General features: G+C 38.6%; 1 protein-coding gene across 4 annotated transcripts in view; it reads right to left on the reverse strand.

Moving 5' to 3' along the window:
* Window positions 1–23,735, reverse strand: part of STPG2 (sperm tail PG-rich repeat containing 2) — a 436,725-nt gene that overhangs the window by 177,344 nt on the left and 235,646 nt on the right. For all 4 annotated transcript variants that reach the window (XM_075066165.1, XM_075066166.1, XM_075066168.1 and 1 more), the window contains one exon: window positions 2,621–2,736. In XM_075066165.1, coding sequence (XP_074922266.1) covers window positions 2,621–2,736 — 116 coding nt within the window. The remainder of the gene's footprint in view (window positions 1–2,620; window positions 2,737–23,735) is intronic.

Here is a 23,735-nt window from a genome sequence, read left to right on the forward strand (position 1 = left end):
AAGGAGCTGGAGCTCTTCCCTTCCCTGCAATATGGAGGAAGGCGATTCTGAGTAATGCCACTGCGAAAACATTGCAAGGGTGGGAGGCAATGGGCTGCCCAAAGAGTATACTAAAAAAATCCACCCAGAAATAAATCACTATTAAAAATAATCATTTATGAATTTTATGTCAAGGAGTAGATTCAGCTATGGGCCAGTTATGTCGGTGGGAGCAGATGGGTGTGTGAGTGAGATGGGAATGAAATAGCAATAGAATAAGTGTATATTGCTATGGAAATTTGTCCTATTTTGCCACAACCTGCATAGGGCCCTAATCATGATATGTGCTTTTATCACTACAAAATTCTGATTGTTAAAATTGTCATCCTCAAAATATTTACTGGATGTCTGACCAGCTGCACTGTAAAAGCAATACGTTAATCAACAGTATAACATTTACAGTTTGTAACATACACAGGGGAGAACAGACATTAAAAAGGACACCGCTGAGTCCTTTGCTGTGAAAAACTGAAAAGTTAAAGCTTACTAAAATTAAGTATATCAAACTAAAGCATGGAACTCTACCATTATGCTTTTCCACTATGAATTAATTAATTTTAAATGATTTCTAATATACAGTCATATGATACACTAGTTCCTGTCCATAACTAAACCCAGGTTTAAGACTAACCAAAGCCCAGTTGACTTCCCCAAAACACTAATTCCTCTGCATCCTCAGACTATGGATGAATAACACATAAAATCAAGCAGAAGCAAAAGTACACAACACATGCTCATTTTTCCCATCAGATGCAGGCGAAAACAGATGAACGCAACCAAAAATACTACATTAGTATTGGAAATGATAAAATCATTCAAAAATATAGCTCCATCATTGCAGCAGCATGTATTTTAAAAAAAATCCAACAAATTTCATTTCCCGCTACTGAATCCAATTAGTCCCTCAGCTATGTTTAGAAGAATTGGACTCATGCTGACATCCGATCCACAGAGAGGTCTCCCAAACATTCCCTCTGATACAGAGTCCCCATTGACTCCTGACTGATGCAAACACTGACAAGAGTTTCTGTATGCATATTTTGTATGTGTATGTGTATTCTGCTTCCCTAACCTTGTATTGTCCCCTTCAATGATTTTTCTTTCTTGTTTAGAAATTTGCTCAACTTTTCTTATCTCTTCCCTTTATCAAGCCATTCCCTTTTCTATAAAGTCTCTCTTCCCTCTTACTCTGTTTTCCATGTTTTTGCTCTCTTCCCAATCTTTCCATCTCTCATCTTTCCAATTACTTCATTCTCTGTGTTCCCTCAATTGACATCTCACCCCCTTTTCTTCTTTGTACTACCCCAATCTCTCTCTCCATTATCCCACTCCCGCCATTGTCAAAATGCTGGGTTCTCTATTTATCTCAGAACATATATAGCCACAATGGAGAATCCGAACACTACATCACCATAAGGTATGAAAATATTATTCTCATTTTACGGACAAGGATCTGAAGCACAGAGAGATTTGATGACTTGCCCAAAGTTCACACACAACCGGGAACTGAACTCAGAACTCCTAATTCACAGCCCACTTCCTTGACTGCAAAACCATCTTTCCTTCCCCCCGCCAATCATTACACCGCATTCCCTTCTGCCCAAAAGCTGTAAGGAAAGGATCAGGCAAGGTTCCTTGTGGCAGCACCTATTCCCCCATAGGACAGAGGAACAATGATGAGATAAATTGATCTCTTTTTCACCCCCTCCCCTATGGAGAAGAAAGCCAACAGGGTCCAAGGGTGGAGCAGAACTGGAGGGGGAAGGGAAGAGGCTTTCTACAGATACTGTTGCTCTAGAAAGAGTAGTTGATCAGGGGACCAGAGACTTTCAGGGGACTTTCTCCTTCCCCTTCTTACTCCATATCTTCACTTCAGTCTCTTGCCTCCCATTTCATTGCCTGGGAAGACCAGCTAATGTGGCTGAGTTTCCTCAGACCTAATCCCAAGTAGCAGTGCATTTGGCACATAATTGCCACCCAGAGATGAGAGAGCTGTGTCAGGGCAATTGTAGCAATTAGTTATGTGGTGAAGGCTGCTCTTCCATTGCTCTTTCATCGAGTTTTCTGCTCCACAGAGCTAGGCCCCTTCCCTCAGCAGGCCGTCAGTCAAAGATGTTTAATTTGCTCATGGCTAAATTCACGTTGGAATGCATAAGTATAACACAAAGAAAAGATTCAGGCACTGAAAGTGTGCTATATTTCATTACACGCAGCAACAGAGGGAGCGAAGGAGAATCAAAGAAGCAATATTTATTTATTCCCATCTGATTCAGCAGTGAATAACTGGTCTGAGGTGAGCCTCTACTCCAGCATCTATTTAAAGCACAAACAGGAGGTATGTCGACAAATTGTCATTTACTCTGCTTATTACCAGTCACATTTTTAAAACCTGGACTCCATTCCTGTTCCCACAATTCGGGAATTGACATTTAGATAGCTAAATATAGACTGTCCCTACAAATCATGTTAAATGACTAAATACTGCCAGGAAAACTACAAGCATAACAAAAGCAATCTAGCTAAGGCGAGGATGAAAAATCAGCCCCAGTATGTGACCGAGAACACAGCCACATCAACAAACCTCATAAGCTCCTGGACCGGGAGTAATCTCTTTCACGTCCTTAAAACGCTCCACTCTGGAAACAAATAGGGAAATACTGGAAGCTGACTTCACTACAGGATTGTACGTCCCAGGTCCTATGGGAGAAAAAAGAAAAATTCATTAAGTAAAGAGTTCTTTTAAATGGCTGTTAATAATAATCTTAGAATGTTGCTTGACTAGTATATAGTTTATATATCCTGCAACCTTACTGCCAGATGTCCTACAACATTTGTTTTTCCTTTTAAAATATAATGTTGATGAAAGGTACCAGAAATAGCATTGTGGACTGAAACATTCAGAATAATTCCATCACAAAGAGAAGCAGTATAAACTTATCCACACCATTCTATCAATGTGGCTGAACTCTGTGTTTTGAGGGATGACCTTCAGTGGAAAAGCAGTACTGCAGACTCGACTACCATTTAGCCTTGGCTTCTCTGCTGAAATGTGAGCTGTTGTAGTAACTGTTGTACTTCTGAGAGGAGAATGTGATGACTACACAATATATGGAATCAGGTGACTTTGGACAGTATGTTAGAAAAGAGAATCTAGTGGAATCTGGTTGGGAGCTCGTGATGGGGTTTTTGTTTGTTTGTTTGTTTTCTGGTGTCTACACTACAAAACGTCCTTGCAGTCTTGACTTAGACATTCTATCACCATGTATCTAACCTTACCTTACTCAGAGCAAAATAGTAACAATGCCTGAGTCCTATATTAGTACCACAGTCGAGGTACTCTGGTGGTGAATTACAGCTACAAAATTTGCTAGTACCTGCAAGGTCTCAGTGAATAAGTTGAGAAGAGCTCAAAGAATGTGTGAGGATGAGATCAAAGTTGTTGCCAGCATGAATTTTGTGTCAATTATAATCTTTTGTTGGCTGTGTGCATAAGATGTATGTAGAAAGAATCACAGCTTCACTGAGCCAAAGAATTTATCTTTCATCTCTTATTTCCTTCATATTTCTCTGCAGTCTTTGTATTGCCTCTATATTCACCATAGGATAATTAGGATATGTCGCTAATTTAATAAAATCTTTATGTTTTTTAAACGATTAATGGAACAATTCTATCTATTATAACAGTGTAAATTCTGAATCACTGCTCCGAATTCAATGGAGTTACTCAGGACACCAGCATAACAGAGTGAAGAATTTGGCCCTCCATTAAAAGTAAAATAAGGTGTTGATTTAATTCTTCTCTGAAACATATGAAAGCAATTGGTGTTCCACTAGCCAAACTGACATATCTAACTGCTAACAAATTTGGCTCCTCAAAAAACTATGAAATTGTGTGCAAATGTGTGTGGCCACAGACTGAGTCTCATATCCGATGCCCTTTGATGGTAACAAAAAGCAGCACGGTGAGTTGAGCAAAGGTGTCCATGATAGCGAATTGAATACTTTGATCTTTCTCTTTCTCTCTCTCTCTCTCTCTAAATACACTCCAATATATAATGAATGACTTTAAAATTAGTAATAAATATCTCCTTACAAGTGACGTAACACTAACAGTGTAAAAAGATCAGCATTTTTGTTATTCTAATAGCTGAATATCATACACCTTACCAGTAATCGAGGGCAGGGGGACTAGGTTGGATTTGTTTCAATTTTTATGTAAAACAAAATTCTGCAAAAAAATCTTTCTTACTTAAATGCCTAAACTGGGGTTTTCGAAGGAGACTATTGGAGTTAGGCACTCAACTGCAGTTTTATACACCTAACTCCCTTAGTCTCCTTTGAAAATCCCAGTCCTACTGTATACTTAGGCCTGGTCTACACTAGTCTGTTATTTCAGAATTAGTCGAGTTAATTCAAAAAAAAAAAAAAAATGATTCCATCCACATGACCAAACCGGCTTTTTCGATTTAAAGGGCTCTTTAAATCGATTTCTGTACTCCACCTCAGCAAGTGGAGTAGCACTTAAATCAAGATCGCAGTCCCGGGTTAAAGGTATTGTGGAAGCAAATCAACGTTACTGGTCTCCGCGAGCTATCCCAGAATGCTCCCTTGTGACTACTCTGGACAACACTCTCAACTCTGATGCACCAGCTAGGTGGGCAGGAAAAGCCCTCAGAACTTTTGAATTTCATTTCCTGTTTAGTCACCATCAGCACAGGTGACTGTCAGCATAGTCCACCATCACAGGCGATCATCCAGAGTACACCTTCACAAGAGATCATGCAGTCCTGGATTCGCAGACAAGCTCCAGCGTGGTCCGAATGGGAGGTACTGGATCTCATCGCATGTTGGGGAGATGAGTCTTATGGCAGAACTACGTTTCAAAAAAAGGAACACAAAATGTACGCTAAAGTCTCCAGGGCAGGCCATGACGGAAAGAGGCTACTCCGAGGACACAGAGCAGTGTTGTACAAAACTTCAGTGAGTTACTCCATATACATACTCAGATATTTAAAAGAATTTTATCCTTATGGATTTTTTAAACATCTGAAATAAGGGTACATAAAATAGTATGTGAACTTACAAGTAAACAGTAAAAACGTATCACTTTGTGTGCTTTCAGAAAACCCACAGTCACAGGACTACCAAAAAGGAATCAGTGACCAGAGACAAAGAATGTTAAACTTGACTTTAAACCATTTTTGAAGAAAAAAGATTATTGTCATGATTTATAGATGAGGTTGATAATACTTCCATCAGTGTCTAACAGATAGAAACAGATTATTTGTTCATCCACATAATTTATAGCCAAATGGTTTAGCCTTGCTTGCAGGAAATATTTCCCATCAAATTTATTTTAAAACTCTCTTCCCCTTCTGCCCCAGTTCTCTCTCATTAGAAATTTCTTGTAGAGAGAAATTGTAGAGAATTTTTTATGTAGAGATATTTTATTGGATATTTGTTAAATAATATAGTATTATACAGTTTCTCTATTCAAGCAGGATACGCTGGCCTCCTGTAAGCTAAGAATTCTCAGACATTATGCTACACTTTCAGCTGACCCCACCTTCATTCATTTCAAAATGATCTTCTGAATATTAAGACTTTGGTCAACAGAGGGTGAGAATTTTGTGTTGAAATTAATTTGAAACACAAAGGAAATGAAATATTAAATAAGCATCAGTAGAAATCAGCCTTTACCATTTTTACTTCACAGGTTTGATATACAGATATCCTGACTAAAGATGTACTTACTTTGGTATTTTTTTAATCCTACTCTCACATTCACTTGCAGAATGTGCGTTCCCAATGGCAAAGGCAAATATTTTAACATTGTTTTAAGAATAGGCAATATTTATTTTCTCCCTTTAGTTTACAATTAAAACACACTATGCCAAGGTTTCAAAGATACTGATACCATGCACCTGCATTATACTTTTACTAGCCCATGTATATTTTTGCTCTGTTCTGGTACGGAAGGTCATATAATAAGTGATTTACTGTACATTTTGGAAGATCATTTTAATATCTTCAAGAATTGCTTAATTGTTTATTGATCTCATTATGATGCTACATTTGTGGTTTCTTCGGATGTTAATGTTAGCAGTATGCCACGTGTTAAATATTATTGTTAGGTCTGTTATTTCCAAAACATCAGTATAAAAACAGTACATATGAATCATTACATATTAATCATACATATTAATCATAGGCAATATGATTCATATTGGGGAGGAGGGATAGCTCAGTGCTTTGAGCATTGGACTGCTAAACCCAGGGTTGTGAGTTCAATCTTTGTGGGTGCCACTTAGGGATTGAGGGCAAAAAATTGGCCCTGCTAGTGAAGGCAGGGGGCTGGACTCAATGACCTTTCAAGGTCCCTTCCAGTTCTAGGAGATAGGTATATCTCTTATTATTATTATTTATTACAGTATGCATAGAGGGTGAACTACATCAAGTGGCTAGAAAGTATGTGGTCCAGAGAATATTGTAAGGAAAACTGGATAATTAAAGAGTATCTTTTTGTTCAATTCCAACAAAATGTACACACATAGGGCTCAATCCTACTAACACCGAAGTCTGTGAGAACAGGATCAGGCTCATATTGTAATCAGGAATTGTGTGCCTAGTCGATGGATAACACGTACATGAATATGTACCAACGAATCACTAAGACCTACTCAGGTTAATGCAACATGCAAGACTTTTGCCCAAAATAATACTGATTTTAGAACAGATTGTCCCTAGTCTGTTACCATAATAATGATTTATATTTTTAATTTTGTAATAGGCTCTCTAGTCTTACCATTCTTTACAATAATTGCTAATACATTTACGTATGTGTCTATAGCTACTAAAGCGGTTAAATGAGTTACTCTATGGCTTTAACCTTACTATTTATATTGAAGTCTTTCACAGGGTATATGGTGAAACAAGACTTCACTTATCTTGCCACCTGATGTCAGTCATTTTGCTTCCTTTCTGCACTATGCCTGTTTTAAGACATCTAACATTAAAAAAAGTGTATTGTGTTACACAGTTTTTTATCTTAGAATATATTTCCCATTACATATGCTGCTGCTTATGTGATACAGGTCAAAGGCTTTCATTGCCTTTCCCAGCACCAGATCAGAGCTGAATTACGCAGAAGCTATCTTAAATTTATTTACCAAAATGCCACATTTTAATCACAGGTCAACGAACAATAAAACTTCTCATTCCAAATCAAACTCCTATGAAAAATCTGCCTGTATCATGATTGGTATGTAATGGGAAAATCAAGAGCAGATGATTCTTATAATTATATATTTTCCAGCCCTATGCCGGCTCACTCTCTATGAAATGTCAACCAACGCTACAGGGCAAAAATGGCAGAGAACAGGAACAATGGGTAATTTAAAGTGAAAATCTATGTTTCTGGCCCCTCAATGAGAATGTTCCAGTACATCAAAAAAAGACTGGAAAATGACTGCATTTATAAATAAGAACTTTAAAATCCAAACTTAGATGAGAAGCATGAATTTTCTTTGTAACAAGTAGAGAATTATGAATCGTACACTGCTCACTTGCTCTTCTACATTACTGAGAACTGCTGTTACAATATCTTACGTGGGCTTACAAAAATCCACTGTCAATGAAAGCATGAATTCTGAAGAAGAAAAGGGTATGCTAATACAATGAAAATGGGAAGGGTTGTTTTATACAATGTGTTTTAAAGTTACATGTTTTTAATATGTATGTTCTGATTTTTGTTCTAATCAAGTAACAGTAAAGACAACAGATTAGTGCATAAGGAAATATCATCACTGCCTCAAAAAAGTTATGCTTAATATTCATCTGCTACTATTAAAATTTATTTTGATTTAAATTGCACTTCCAATTACGCTTATAAAGCTGCGCAGGCCATTCAGTCTGCCATATTTGTAAAACAAAATAGACATATACACAAGGATACGAAATTCTAAAAAGTTGCTACCAGAACACCCTTACATTTTGATAAAAAAATAAACAACATACTGCACTACACAAAACAACAGTGTGCTGCACAGAGACTGATAATGAGATAAGAATATACCTAGTTGGACTGTACTGTGCCTGTATGACATGGAAAAAAAAATCTGTTTATAGTAGTAAATGACTTTAACATTGCTTCAATGCCATTCGCAATACAGATCCTACCTAGAACTTGTAACAGTCATTCCTTCCATTGGCCTGGAATCATAACTCTAGTGAATGCAGCAGATAACATGTTTGGAAGCAGTAGTAGGATTCCAGACACCAAGATGATGGAGACAGTTAGTTTTGGAGACAAAATACTATGAACTTTCAGGCTTTGTGCCCCTGACAGCTGAGTCAAGAGTCAACCACTTGTGTACAGTAGTGGTCTCTTTCTCCCTCTCTCTCTCTCAAATGTTGGAGGGTGCATGGAGTAATGTTAGGATCAGTGCAACTGAACAGAGACTCAGCAGACTCCTAGGTTAAGCAGCAAAAACCCTCCCCGGGAGTTTAAATTTGCCTAGTCAAACCAAAATAAAAACAGAATAGCAGGTTCTCTGGCCATATTCCCTTCATTCAGCTGAACAGCTTTGACATGATAATCAGAGCAGCTCTCAAATCTAGAGAGTTTCTTGGCCCATTATCTAAACAGAAATCACCATGTGTTTTAAGGCTCTGAGCCCAACTGGGCTCAGCTACCTGCTTAACTCAGGTGCAGGTAAAAGATTTAGGATTTGTGCCAGATACCTTCATGTAACTAGTGAGCTACAACAAAAATACTCTGAGCACACTGTCCCTCGTAACACCTTCCCCCCCCCACCCCGGGCCCAAGGGAGCAGCAAGCTAATTGGAAAGCAGGTGTTAGGAATGTGTATGGGGTGACTCTCCAATTACTGCCTTTAAATCCTTTTTAGGGGTTTATTTGTGGCCTATCACTTCTACTATATGTAATTTAATTTTAAAAAGAGTTCATGTTAAGCTGTCTATGGTGTGTTGCCCATTTAATGAATTCTATATCATAAAGAAACCTGTCTGTCAATCCAGCATCTCTTCTTTCCTTGTGGTGACAATCAGCTGTATACTTGAGCTCAAGGAGACACTCCCCAATAGAATTCAGAAAATGCACTCCAGAACCTCCGCTAGGATGCAATCACCTCCAGTCCACCACAAAAGACTCATATACACCTCTACCCTGATATAACGCTGTCCTCAGGAGCCAAAAAATCTTACCACGTTATAGGCGAAACCATGTTATATTGAACTTGCTTTGATCTGCCAGAGCATGCAGCCCTCCCCTCCCCACCCCACTAAAGTGCTGTTTTATTGCGTTATATCCAAATTTGTGTTATATTGTGTCGTGTTATATTGGGGTAGAGGTGCATTACTATCTGACTCCAACAGGTGCACAATTTAGGCATGTTAGATCCCAGATGCTTCTGAATGCACAGGAAGTGGTTGAAGGCAAAAGCATTTCTTCCATCTGCACTTTGCAAAATGAAGGCAGCATTCTCTCTCTCTGATGTAGTCCTTGCCACAATTACGCTGTTTCTGTCACCTTGTAGAGGAGTGGACTCACCCTTGCAGCGCCTCCTGCTGGTGACATCTGGGAATTAGCTCTTTTCCAGCCAAGAGCACCCTCTGCAGCCTGGTGATCCACCTGTCGTCTTGGCCCCTGTGTCCCTCTCTGGACCCGGTGCCCTTTTACCTGGACCCGGGTGCCCCTGGCAGTAACCCCTCAGTCTTAGGGTCTCCCCTCCCCAGGGAACCCTCATCCACTATTCCCACTTTGCCTCAGTATATGGCTACTGTCAGTCATCGTCTAGCCCCATGCCCTGGGGCAGACTGCAGTATCAGCCTACTCATCACTGGCAAGGTTGGGTTTGGACCTGCTGCTGCCTTGGCCTATCCCTGGGCTGCCCTCTGCAACTCCTAATATCCCTTGGCCTTCTGCTAGGCTGCAGCCTGAGCCTTTCCAGGCTAGAGCTCCCCAGCCTGTCCCCAGACCTGCTTCACCCAGGTACTCTGCTCAGGTCCCTGCAGTCAAGTCCATCTCCCTCTACAAACAGAGAGAGACTGTTTGCTCCTGGCTTCCCTGGCCTTCTTATAAGGCCGTGTTGCTCAGTTTGGAGCATGGCCCCAGCTGCAGCCACTTTTCCCAATCAGCCAGGGTTTTACCTTGCCCAGCCCCAGCCCTCTGCAGGGGCTTTTCCAACCCCTCCATGGCTGGAGCGGGTGCTCACCCCACTACACACCTCTACATTGTTGTAATGTGTTCTACATGGGTCTACACCTTGGGATCATTCAGGAGAAGAAGCTAATGCAAAATACTGCACTTATTAAGTAGAGTTGCACATGGGAACAAATCAAAGCAGAGCTCCATGATCTGCACTGACTACTATAGAGAATTCAGAGTATTCTAACCTTGTTAGCTGAGAGATCTCCTCTCACCCTGTGATATACTGCCTCACTGAGCAAAAGCTCTTGAGCTAAGTTTATACCCTCAACATAAACAAGAAAAATCTGGTGGGAAGCCATTCTCTGTGAGCAGTATTTGGAATTTCCTTTCTCCCCCTTGGTCTGAGAGACCCTAGATTTGTAAATCATCCAGGCACGTTTCAAAGCTCATCCTCCCCCACTCCCCTTTGTTAAGGCTGTGGAGGTGATATATTTATGGGACAGTCCTTTATGTTTATGTTGTAACTTTTAATGTACCTATTTGAAAAAAGTGAATAAAATAAATACATTCCCATGGTGGCGTCCAAATTGGCAACAAATGACCAGCGCACACCACCACAGTATGCGACTGACTGTTCTGCACTCTATAATTTGCCAAAATTGAAAAGATTCTGGAGGGCAAAAGGACTGCCCCTACTAAATTACAGTATCAGTTTTCTAAGCAAAATAAGCTGATGAGCTTCTGAACTCAATGAAACATCTTTTCTAGTTTCATCCTTTTGAGGGCAAGGGATAAGGTACAGAGAGAGGAAAGGAGAAGAGGGAGGGCAATCTGAAGCAGGACACTGAGTGTGAACTCAGAAGAAATTCAAAATACAATGGATGTGATTCTCCATGGCTGCACCCTGTGTAGTCATTTACGTCTGTGCAAAGTGATGTAAACTGCTAAGTAATATTTTTACAAATCACTCTGCACAGCTAAAAATGATGACATAAGGTTCAAGGCCGACCCTGGGTCTGTGATGGAAGACATCTGTGGAATAAATCCATCACTTCTCTCTACTTCATTTTTTATTTTTTTTTTTGCATTTTCAAATGTAAATTGAATATGTAGCAACAGTTCTCTCACAGGTTGAGTTGAAAAGCTGAACAATTCACTCAAATGTGAAAGATAAGTGAAAAGAGTTTCAAAAGCTTCAGAAAAGAGTTGCTGCCCCTCAACTTGTTAGGTTCTGTTCTCCGGCCCCAAGTTTTTGTACTTAATGTAAATTAGTTAAAGTTTTCTAAATTGCAAATATTCTAGTTTATCAATGGCTAATATTCTGGGGAGAGGGGTTAACCTTCACACTGTAGATAACGAAGATGTGATACTAAGAAATAAGATGAATTCAATAATTTATTAATGCAGACTATTTATCCTTTGGTGCTAAATAAGAATCTTTTAAAACAATAATCCTTCTAAACGCATTCTGAAAATATGCAGAAAGGCAGTCAAGCCTGTCTTTCCCAAAGGTTACAGGGTGTTTGTGAATCTACTGTTGCCATTAATTTAGCCAGTAAAAACAACATGGAAAAGTTAAGAGCTTGGTTTCTGCTATAGTACACTATAAATGCTGGATAGGTAAAAGATTTAGGTTAATAGGACTCTGTGGGAGGGTTTAGGACAATCTGTAACGGGAAGGTGAGATCTAACCTGCTGAATCTTCAGCTTGAAGCAGTGCTTTCCTGTTAGTTGCTCTGTCATCATGTTTAGCTGTAAGTCACTATACATCTAACCCCATAAAAAAAAGATTAGAGACATTTTACACCTACTGAGGCGGTCTTATGAAAATGACATCTTAAGGACTCTGATCAACAACAAAGTATTTACAGTGGCTGCAGTTAGTGTAGAATTAGCATTTTCATTATAGAACCCTAGTTCTTCTGTTTATAACTCAGCTGAAAAAAGGGTATCTATGTTATAACTTAGCAAACCTATAGAACCTACGGTCACCATTAAAATCTTTACAATTGCCTTGGTAAGCAATAAATGTTACTGCATAATTCTCCAATTTGTCTCTATTCTAAGAATAGAGGAAAAGGTAATATCATGGCAACACTATCTACTTGTAAAAGGCAAGTTTAATGGCAACTACATTACTGTATATGCATATATATAAATACACAGAGAGAGAGAGAAAGAGAGAGAGAGAGATTGTAAACCCCAAGGGGAGAGATTCTACCTTTTAAATTTTTTCTATAGTGCTTAGACAGCACTGGTTCTCTCCAATAAATAAATATATTTATATTGTCTTGATTTTTAACAGGCAGAACACCCACCATTTTCCACTGAATTGAATGGAAACTGCATAGGCTCAGCACCTTCGAACATCGGATTATCAACATTACAGGTACAACAGTAGTGAGACCTACATTGAGGATTCATTATACTTTCCATTATAAATCTTAATCACTTTGGCAAACTTGAATTATATGAGCATAAAGTTTGAGCAAAAGCTGGTTAGCCTCCATTCAGGACAAAGAGAGTGGAAAATACGTTGTCTTACCATAGTTACATTTTTTCCTTGACACTTGAATTTGATATTTGGCAATGAGATAGTCCTGGCAACAGAGACATGCTTTTTGCTGTAGCCATGAGAATTCATTCAGGTTTGGTGAAGTTACATGCCATAGAAAATTACAATAGCAAATGCTTAGCAGATCTTGCTAGAAATGTGCTTTTTACATTCCTACTATATTACGCATAATCAAACTTCATGAATTCTCCTAAAGTAGGCACACAATGAAAACTCTTTTCCACGCAGCACACAGGAAATACAAATAAGCACCTTATTAACTGCAGACATCTAGTGGTACAGAAAACTAATGAATTATAAAATCAAAGTCCACATTCATATTTTGTTTTGGGGGTCTTGACAATGCTTTTAATGGGCAATTCTACTTAAAAAAAGTGACAGTAAAAATGATATTATTGAGTTCTATGTTTATTGTCTGTCAAAGATTTCTATTTTAACATATTCAGTTGACAAGAAAAATATGTTTGTCTAACTGCTGGAATCTGAGAGTCAAACTGGGTTCTTTTCTGCCTGTGCATCAAATAAAAGAAAACATTTTGAAGGTCAAATTATGCCCTTAATTAAATCAACGCAAACCACTGAATTCAAATTATGCATAATATATTCCAGCTCCTTTGTGTACAGCTACACTGATTCTTCAGTGCTAACAGGAATACATTTCAGTTAAAACATATTTTTGTCACTATAGTTAATAGGAGTCTGAATATACACAAGGAATAGATCTGTTGAGTAAGATGGTATCACTTATACATAGTCACTTTACAGAGCAGATGAGTACCTTAGGGCTCTATAATGCCAAGCAACTTCGTTTTTACGGATCTTTTCCAAAAATAAGCCATAATTGACGATCATGCAGCTTTATAAGCTTTTCCCCAGGAGTCTAAGCAATTTTTGTATATTATCCTTTTGAGAAGACAGCCTCTATCTGGCAAAGTATTGTGTTAAGTGTATGTTTGGCAAGCATTCTATTATATAATATAGTCAAAAAAGTGAGTCTAATGAGTATTTGAAAGCTAAATCCAATATATATCTAGTCTGTTCCTGATATGAAGCCAGTTTGGGATGTGTTTGGGGCATTTTACTGCCAATATACTCATCTAGCAATATAGATATGAAGGAAACTAAGAGATGCACATGTGCAAGAGTAAAACAAGAAAAAGAATGTACATGGCTGTCAGGGGTTTCAGTATGTTTAATGTCTCCTTTAAAAGCTGAAGCAATCATTCACTTTACTCTGAGTGACCTCTGGTGGTAAGAAAAACACATACACATATACATTGTCCAGCTATACCAAAAGGAGGACAGGAGACACTTGATATGGTTTAATTAGGCTGCAACTTTATTATTAGATGTCTGGGATTTCCTGGTAGATAAAAGTGTACAGTAGAGGTAACTCCATGATCATTTCAATATCTGTGGGGGGGCTTTTTGCTATTCCTTTGCTATTTCTAATGTCCTTCACTTTAAACGTGCCCTTGATACATGAAAAACAAGATAATTCCCAATTACAGAATGGTATATTCCTCTGGAATTTGGCTTTTCTATATTTGGTGAGTTCCTTTGTCTTTTGGGGTTATAACCTAAACCAATCAAATGTTATTTCATCCTTATTATATTGTAATCAGTAGAAAATAGTTGAAGACCAAAGTTCTGACTTCGGATTTCTTTAATAAATCTTCATCAAACTTATCTGATGACTCTTGTAAAGTACCGAGGCCTTGATTAAAATGTATACATCTAATGTAAAGGAAAGTACTTACAGCTATCACATGCAAGACATACAGTTCTAAAAATGAAAGATTTATTCAATTAAGTAATATATGTATTGAGACTGTGATGTTAGCATTGTGCTAAATCTAACATACAACTAGATAAGAAATAGCAAAAACACTACACCCACATGCACCCCCACATATCCGCACAAAATTAAGAACAGATATCCAGAGGGTTACAGTCAACATTTTCAGTAGCTTACATTAAGCATTTTTGACCCAGAGCAGTATTAAAAACACTTTACAGAAATAGAAAAATATGTTTTTATTATTTGAAGTATTCATAAAAATGTCAAAAACTGTTGATGCACTCTAAAGAGTTTTGACCAAGAAAATTATTACAATTCATAACTGCTGATCGCTGCAGTATCCCCTCTTATTTAACAATGTCCATGAAAAAAAGAGAAACATATTAGGTCTCTGTTTCAGCAAATACTGAAATCTATTTATATGCAAATCAGCTATCCATTATTAGTATGAGAAGAGACTTAGGCATAAAGGGAGAAATAAATTATCACTGGAAACCCTTAATGAAATCTACTTCAAAACATAACATTTTACAAGAGCCCTCATTCATGTAATATTTGTTCAAGCCTAGAAAGAAATTGGTGAGTTCTGCACTTAGATGAGATCTCATACTACAATATTTCCCATGCCAATTTGTTTTATAAAATGCATTTATTCTTTCCTTAGAATAAAAACCTGATAATTATAAATCCACAGTTTCCTTGTGAAGGGCTGCATTTTCAAACTACAGTGGGCTTTGGTTCTCCTTTTACATTATTACCAGGCAGTGTTTTGTTTTTTTTAAAGCACTTTATTTTTGTTAACCTATGTTGTTGCTAATTTATGTAGAACAAATCAACATTATTGACAATTCCTGTATTAACCAAGGAACAAGCATCTGAGAGAGGTGTAGGCTGAGCACTACTGAGTTCTAAACCCTGAACTGACACTGACTAATTCTGTAGCCCTAGGCTAAATCACTAGGAGATTCTGCCTCAATTTCTCTACATATAAAATTGGGATTCATAACAGCTTTTGGGGTTCTGATGATTAGTTGATGTTTGTACAGTGCTTTGAAACTGGAAAGTGCTTTTTAAGAATGATTATTATTGTTAGATGACCACTACCAGCTCAAAATAAATAAGAAAGGGACAAATTCCCAGACTGAATTCGATTAGTCCATGAATTTACTCACATTCTGAGTATCTGAATCTCGTGCAGAACATTTTCAATAAGGAACCTTGACTCTGGGCCTAAACAGCACTGGCCTATTGACCTTGAACAGTCTCAGTTCTCAAAACAGGGCTCCTCCCTGGATCAGGTTCTTCTTAGTATGACTTTGGTTAAGTGATGTTAAGCATTCCATAGTCTGAAGTCTTTCTTTTATAGACATGCTATGTTAGCTGAACCCACCACCACAAAAGGGCAGGTTGCAAAGCTCACCTGTTTACACAATGTGTTGCCTGTTTTTCTGGGGATCCAGGGAGAGGTAGCTTGGGTCCTTTAATGGCCACTAGGCCAATACGTTAACATCATTTAACTGATATATTTGTATATATACATACACATACTATGAGTATGGTTATCAACACATAAAATTATGATGAACAAATGACTTATTAAACAATACAGCTGTTAGTGTCACAAACAGTAAAGTGCAAGGATGCAGTTCCCTGCTGGTTAGGTGTCTGTGATATTGCAGAAACACAGATCTTGGACTTTGGGGTCACAGATAGAAATGTAAACATTTGTCATTTTAAGCTTACATATTTACTATTAGAGCCTGATCCTGAGCGGTACTGAGTACCTTAAGGGCTGAGAACTCTCAATTCTCCCTAACATCCAGTGGAAATGAGAGGGCTCAGAATCTCACAAAAGATTCTTAGTACATTGCAGAATTATGCCTTTTATGATCTGATATTTAAAACATTTTTATAAATGTTTTTCTGTTCATTTTTATAAACCTAAGAAGCACAGAGCTCATGTCACTGTTTGACAGACTTAAGTGAGGGTCACTTCTAAAGCCAAACTTTGCTCTTGGTTACAGCATGGTAAGTCCAAAATAACTCCATTAAAGTCAATAAAGTGACTCTGGATTTATAACGGTATAAATGTGAGCACATGAGTAATGGGGGAGATGCAGGCATGTAGTTTTCTGCAAATTAACAGAAAAACAAAAATAAGACCAAGATATCAAGAAGCAGATTTGATAAAACAAAAATAAACCTTCCATCTGCACATAAATGGCTACATTTTTATATCAGTTACATTGGGATAAATCTGGAATAACTCCATTGAAGTTAGAGGTGGTCACTGAGACAAGAATCTGATCCAAAGAAATTTCCACTGAGCTCTAGAAAAAAAACATAGGTTTCTGGTGAAACAAGTCAACTCTACATATATTAGCGATAGGCAAATATTCAAAATCAGACAAAAATCACATTCAAGGGCCCAAATATCTGAAGGTTATCCAGACGCCTAATTATCATCTGTTCTCTCCCTCCTCCAAGACCAGGATTATTTTTCTCTCCCAGGGAGTGGTTTTCACCTAATAATATGTTAGGGGAGCGTAGGCATGGACCAAACAAATTTTAACAATCAACCCTGATATCTTCAGAGGAGAGGGACAGGTGACAGGCTTCCTATTTCTCCTAAATTTTCAAGGGTAGTTAAATGGTATTGCTGCCCATACCTGAATACACTGGGCAAAAAGAAAGTTCCCTCATTGTAAAAGACCTTCTTAACTATTTTAGCAGTTGACTCAGCAGAATCTAAAGACACCTCTTCCAGTCCAGCTGCCCTCACCCATTAAAGTTCTCAGTCTGAAATTCCCTAAATGCATACAACTATGGTGAAATCTTGCTCATTAGAGCAGTGTGAAATAACCATTGCAGTGGGCCTGGAAGAAGAAAATCCCAGTGTTACTGCTGCAAATAGGGAAGGAAGGACTTTTAATATGTAAAATAACTTGGCAAGACAATTTCACAAATTAGATATCTCCTTTCACTTTCATTGTGTCATTTAAACATTTTTCCTTCTATATTTTTATATACATAAATGTAAGCACAACATTATATTGTTCATAGGAACAAAGAACAATAAGCCCTCTTTTCCCTTTCGTCTGTCCCCTTTTTAAATAATATTGAATGTTTAATAAACTTACTTCTATTATTGCCATAAAGCTACTTCCCCATGATCATGATGAATTAGCAGTTCCAGAAACGTCTTTTCTGGAATTACAGATTAGGTCTAGCAAAGGACAAGCAACTCAGTAGTAACTGTAGGTTAAGGAGGAGTTGAAGAAACATGATTTAATTGTCAGATTGTGTTATTTATGGATTCATACTGGCACTTCAAAAATAGGGCACTTGCCAAGATTGCTTTCAGTCAAAATTTGAGTTACCCAGACTTCTACTTCTAGTGCCTATTGTACAAAAATATGAAAATGGGAACAGGAGAGTGTCTTTAATGGGTATAATAAATCACAAGCACATCAGTAAAAAGCAATTACAGCATATTTAACTTCATACCACTCCAAGTCAATCTATAATATGTGTTAATTTCAGTTCAAGTGATATTAAAACAAAAACCCTACAGGTATTTTTCTTGGTCTCACCTCTTCTTTGCCCTTTTCATTGATCAAATTAGTCTATATTCCCTCAAAACCCTTTGATTGTAGTAACACCATTAGAGAGGGCACAGCTATTTAATTTTTTTCTGTTATAATCAGCCAACAAAACCATTTACACCTACACTAGAAGTCCATGGTTTTTAGAAAAATGAGATCTCTTTCTCCCCCTGTGGGACAAATGCCACACCAGGTGATTCCCAGAACCTACATGCTGTTCAACATCAAGTATTTTGTTAGAACTTAAATTAAGTTCTTAATATATGATGGTGTGAATGAAAAAAAATAATGCTGTTCACAATTTGGAATTCATTAGTTTGCTAGATAAGCAAAGTTAATTCTTGAGACTCTCACTAGTTATGTGCCTGGATTACTATGGTTATCTTCGCAGGCATCTGTTTTATTGTAAACTAACATAGTACAAAAGTGATCTTTCAGATTTTGTTTAATCAACAATGGGTCAGTTTATACCAGCACAAAATGTAGTCTAATATCTCTGCCTCCTAGCTAAAATATGGACTTGGGTCCAAAACTGTGCTCTTTATATGTATAGAAGTACTGCTTTACTATTGTTAGATTTTCTAAAGTAAAAACACTATGTAACCCTTATTTTCTGAAATAGGTTATGTAAGATATAATAAAGTTGTCATCCTGAAATTTTTAATGACTTCACCTGGGCCTGATTTTACACTCACTTACACTGATGTAAACAGGGAGTAGCTCTGTTAATTCAGTCGAGTTACACTGATGTCAGAGGAATAGTTAATTAAAATATGAACAATGACCAGGTCAAATTCAAAAGTATCTTGTGCCACTGGGCAATGCATCAAATGGTTTAAATTTACCTAGGAAAGTGGCAGATAACACATCATGAAATGGCCTGCCAATGTCAAGATCAACTTATTCCAGCTCAAAGGTAGAAGTAAGTTCTGAGGCGCTAAGTAAGTCCTTGTATCAGTGAAGATACAAGGAAGAAGACAACTGGAAATGACTGGGGGACAGCTGAGAAAGGGGAGGCCTCTCACTCAGGGGAGGCCTCTTTGGCAGTATTGATGCAATTTCCTGGCCTCTGAGGTATCAGTAGGGACTGTTTGAGTTGGATTCATATGTGGAACTAGCATGGTATCCAGTAGAACACTGCACAACCTGTGCTATGTGCCAGTAACTGAGAACAAGTGAAGACTGCAATACAATCTGCAGAAAAGTTAGCACATCCCTAGATACAGATGCTCCCTGGGTTACACAAACCCGACGTACACCGATCCACACTGATGGAAAAAGTTCAGTAAGCTAGAAAGATTTTTTTGTTTGTTTGTTTTTTGCCTAATGGTTGGGTATACATTTCTGACTTATGCAAAATTCAAGTAACGCAAGGCGTTCCGGAACAGAACACTTGCGTAAGTTGGGGAGAGTCCATTATAATAATTATATTTAGCCCATTGGATTGGATCAAGAACAATCTTTTATCTGCATTTTGATGGAAAATTCTGGACCTGATTCTGCTGAATCTAGTCCTCTAAATTTTCTTACTTGCATGGTCTTTTTGCACATATAAATGAGATTTCAGCTTACTATGTACTGTAAAAAATGCGTTATAAATTGTTCTCAAAATAAAGAAAAGCACTTCAATAAATGCAACAAAAATGGTTGAAGTGATCTTTCATTTTAGAACATCTTTATGATATTGTGACATTCTATACCTTGGGGAAGCACCCTGTAACCCCCATATTCCTTATTTGCATATAAAGCATGCCATGTGAGATATCACTGGAAATGTTATGATCTGCTGAAACCCATTGTTCCATCTAAATATGTATATCATGAATGCATATGAAGTTATGAGAATGTGCTGTATGGTTGTCACTAAAATATGCTGTGGGTTTGGGAAGCGCCCAGATACTAGCTCTACAGAGACAGAGACAACGTCAAGGAAAGTACCCAATGCCCAGACAGGTGTCAAACAACCCATCAACAGTCATTATCCAGCAAGGGTGCTACAATTCAATGACTCACCAGCATAAGGCATCACCATAATTGCTCAACCTTGCCTAGGGACCCAGCAATGCCCACCAGATGTGCCTGGACTTTTGTTCTCCAAGCACATGGAATAAAGGTATAAAACAGAACACAGGGCCCCCATGCCTGGCTTTTCTCCTTCTCCCACGTATGCTGCAAACAACAAAGACATTCAGAATTCTGAAGACTCCAACAGAGGGAAGTGGCCCAGGTTTAAGGGACAAACCTGTATATAAAAGACTGCTATATCCAGTGGAGTGAGAAAAACTTCTTAATCCAGACGTTTCCCAGACTAAAAGGGATAAGAGGTTAGATTGCATGCTTATCTTTTATTTTACCACTCTGACTTTTTGCCTATGACTTATAATCACTTAAAATCTATCTTTTGTAGTTAATACATTTGTTTAACTATTTATCTTTAGCAGTGAGTTTGCCTGTTAAATCTCCTCAAGTTTGCAAAGGCTGGTGTATGTCCACTTTCCACTGATGACGTGGTGAACCAACTAATAAATTTGCATTGCTCGTTTTGAACAGAACAGGTAATCATCAAGTGATCCATCCCCCGTCACCCATTTTCAGCTTCTGGCAAACAAAAGCTAGGGACATCTTTCCTGTCTATCTTGGCTAATAGCCATTGATGGCCCTATCCTCCATGAACATATCTAGTTCTTTTTTGAACCCTGTTATAGTCTTGACTTTCACAACATCCTCTGGCAAGGAGTTCCACAGGTTGACTGTGTATTGTGTGAAAAAAATACTTCTTTTTGTTTTAAACCTTCTGCCTATTAATTTCATTTGGTGACCTCTAGTTCCTGTGTTATGATAAGGAGTAGACAACATTTCCTTATTTACTTTCTCCACACCAGCCATGATTTTATAGATCTCAATAATATCTCCCCCTCCTTAGTTGCCTTTTCTCCAAGCTGAAGAGTCCGAGTCTTATTAATCTCTCCTCATATGGAAGCCGTTCCATAACCCTAATAATTTTTATTGCCCTTTTCTGAACCTTTTCCAATTCCAATATATCTTTTTTGAGATTGGGCGACCACATCTGCACACAGTATTCAAGATGTGAGTGTACCTTGGATGACTAAGGTGAGATATGATTGAGGTCTATAAAAATCATGGCTGGTGTGGAGAAAGTAAATAAGGAAGTGTTAGGCAGTAGGTATAAAACAAACAAAAGGAAGTATTTCTTCACACAATGTACAGTCAACCTGTGGAACTCTTTGCCAGAGGATGTTGTGAAGGCCAAGACTATAACAGGGTTCAAAAAAGAATTAGATAAATTTACGGAGGATAGGTCCATCAATGGCTAATAGCCAGAATGGGCAGGGATGGTGTCCCTATCCTCTGTTTGCCAGAAGCTGGGAATGAGCAACAGGGAATGGATCATTTGATGATTACCTGTTCATACACTCTGGGGCACCTGGCACTGGCCACTGTCAGAAGACAGGATACTGGGCTAGATGGATCTTTGGTCTGACCCAGTATGGCCATTCTTACGTCTTTTTTCAAAGCTGAAAAGTCCTAGTCTTATTAATCTCTCCTCATATGGCAGCTGTTCCCTACCCCTAATCACTTTTGTTGCCCTTTCCTGAACCTTTTCCATTTCCAATATATCTGTTTTGAGATGAAGCAACCACATCTGCATGCAGTATTCAAGATGCGGACATACAGTGGATTTATAGAGAGGTAGTATGATACTTTCTGTCTTAATATCTATCTATCCCTGTCTTATTATCTATTCCATTGCTTCATTTCAGGGAAATAAATAGTTATAAACAAATGAAACATGACTTCAAGGAAGGTCAGGGAAAGTGTCAGACCGTTACTGAATGAAGGAAGCAACAGTGACAGATGATGTGGAAAAACTGAAGTACTCAGTGCTTTTTTTGCCTCGGCCTTCACAGACAAGGTTAGCTCCCAGATTGCTGCGCTGGACAACACAGTATGGGGAGGAGGTGAGCAGCTCTCAGTAGTGAAAGAGCAGGTTAAGGACTATTTAGAAAAGCTGGACATGAAACAGTCCATGGGTCCAGATTTAATGCGTCCAAAGGTGCTAAGGGAGTTGGCTGATGTGATTGCAGAGCCACTGGCCATTATCTTTGAAAATTCGTGGTGATTGGGGGAGGTCTCGGACTATTGGAAAAAGGCAAATATAGTGCCCATATCTTAAAAAGGGAAGAAAGAGAACCTGGGGAACTACAGACCGGTCAGCCTCATTTCAGTCCCTGGCAAAATCATGGAACAGGTACTCAAGGAATCCATTTTGAAGCACTTGGAGGAGAGGAAGATGATCAGGAACAGTCAACATGGATTCACCAAAGGCAAGTCATGCCTGACCAATCTGATTGCCTTCTGTGATGAGATAACTGGCTCTGTGGATGGGGAAAGTGGTGATTGTGTTATATCTTGACTTTAGCAAAGCTTTTGATACGGTCTCCCACACTATACTTGCCAGCAAGTTAAAAAAGTATTGGTTGGATGAATGGACTATAAGGTAGACAGAAAGCTAGCTAGATTGCCGGGCTCAGTGAGTAGTGATCAACAGCTTGATGTCTAGTTGGCAGCTGGTATCAAGCGGAGTCCACCAGGGGTCAGTCCTGGGGCCAATTTTGTTCAACATCTTTAATTATGATCTGGATGAGCGGATTAATTGCAACCTCAGTAAGTTTGCAGATGACACTAAGCTGGGGGGAGAGATAGATATGCTGGAGGGTAGGGATAGCGTCCAGATTGACCTAGAGAAATTTGAGGATTTGGTCAAAAGAAATCTGATGATGTTCAACAAGGACAAGTGCAGAGTTCTGCACTTAGGAAGAAAGAATCCCATGCACCACTACAGGATGGGGACCAACTGGCTACGCAGTGATTCTACAGAAAAGGACCTGGAGATCACAGTGGATGAGAAGCTGGATATGAGTCAACAGTGTGCCCTCATTGCCAAGAAGGCCAACAGCATATTGGGCTGTATGAGTAGGAGAATTGCCAGCAGATAGAGGGAAATGATTAGTCCCCTCTATTCGACATTTGTGAGGCCACACCTGGAGTAGTGTGTCCAGTTATGGTCCCTCCACTACAGAAGGGAAGTGGACAAGTGGAAGAAAGTCCAGCGGAGGGCAACGAAAATTATCAGGGGGCCAGGGCACACGATGTACGAGGAGAGGCTGAGGGAACTTGGGTTATTTAATCTGAAGAAAAGAAGAGTGAAGGATTTGATAGCAGCCTTCAGCTACCTCAAGGGGGTTTCCAAAAAGGATGGAGTTAAGCTCTTTTCAGTGGTGGCAGACTTCCAACCCTAATATTCTATGATTCTATGCATAATTAGTGGACATTGAAGGCTGTAGGCACCATAGCCCCATATTAAAAACACAAATGTTAACAGAAATATAAGTAAACCTAACAACTTCCTCAAAGTCAGTAAAGAAAGCAAAAACCACGGCCGTTTCAAAATACCAGCCCTCCACACACCCTTCCTCTGCTCCAAATCTTGGGAAAATAAGTGAGATTTGCAATGTGTCTGGA

Source organism: Chelonoidis abingdonii, chromosome 5 (genome assembly GCF_003597395.2).
Source record: "Chelonoidis abingdonii isolate Lonesome George chromosome 5, CheloAbing_2.0, whole genome shotgun sequence".
Taxonomy (NCBI): Eukaryota; Metazoa; Chordata; order Testudines; family Testudinidae; genus Chelonoidis; species Chelonoidis abingdonii.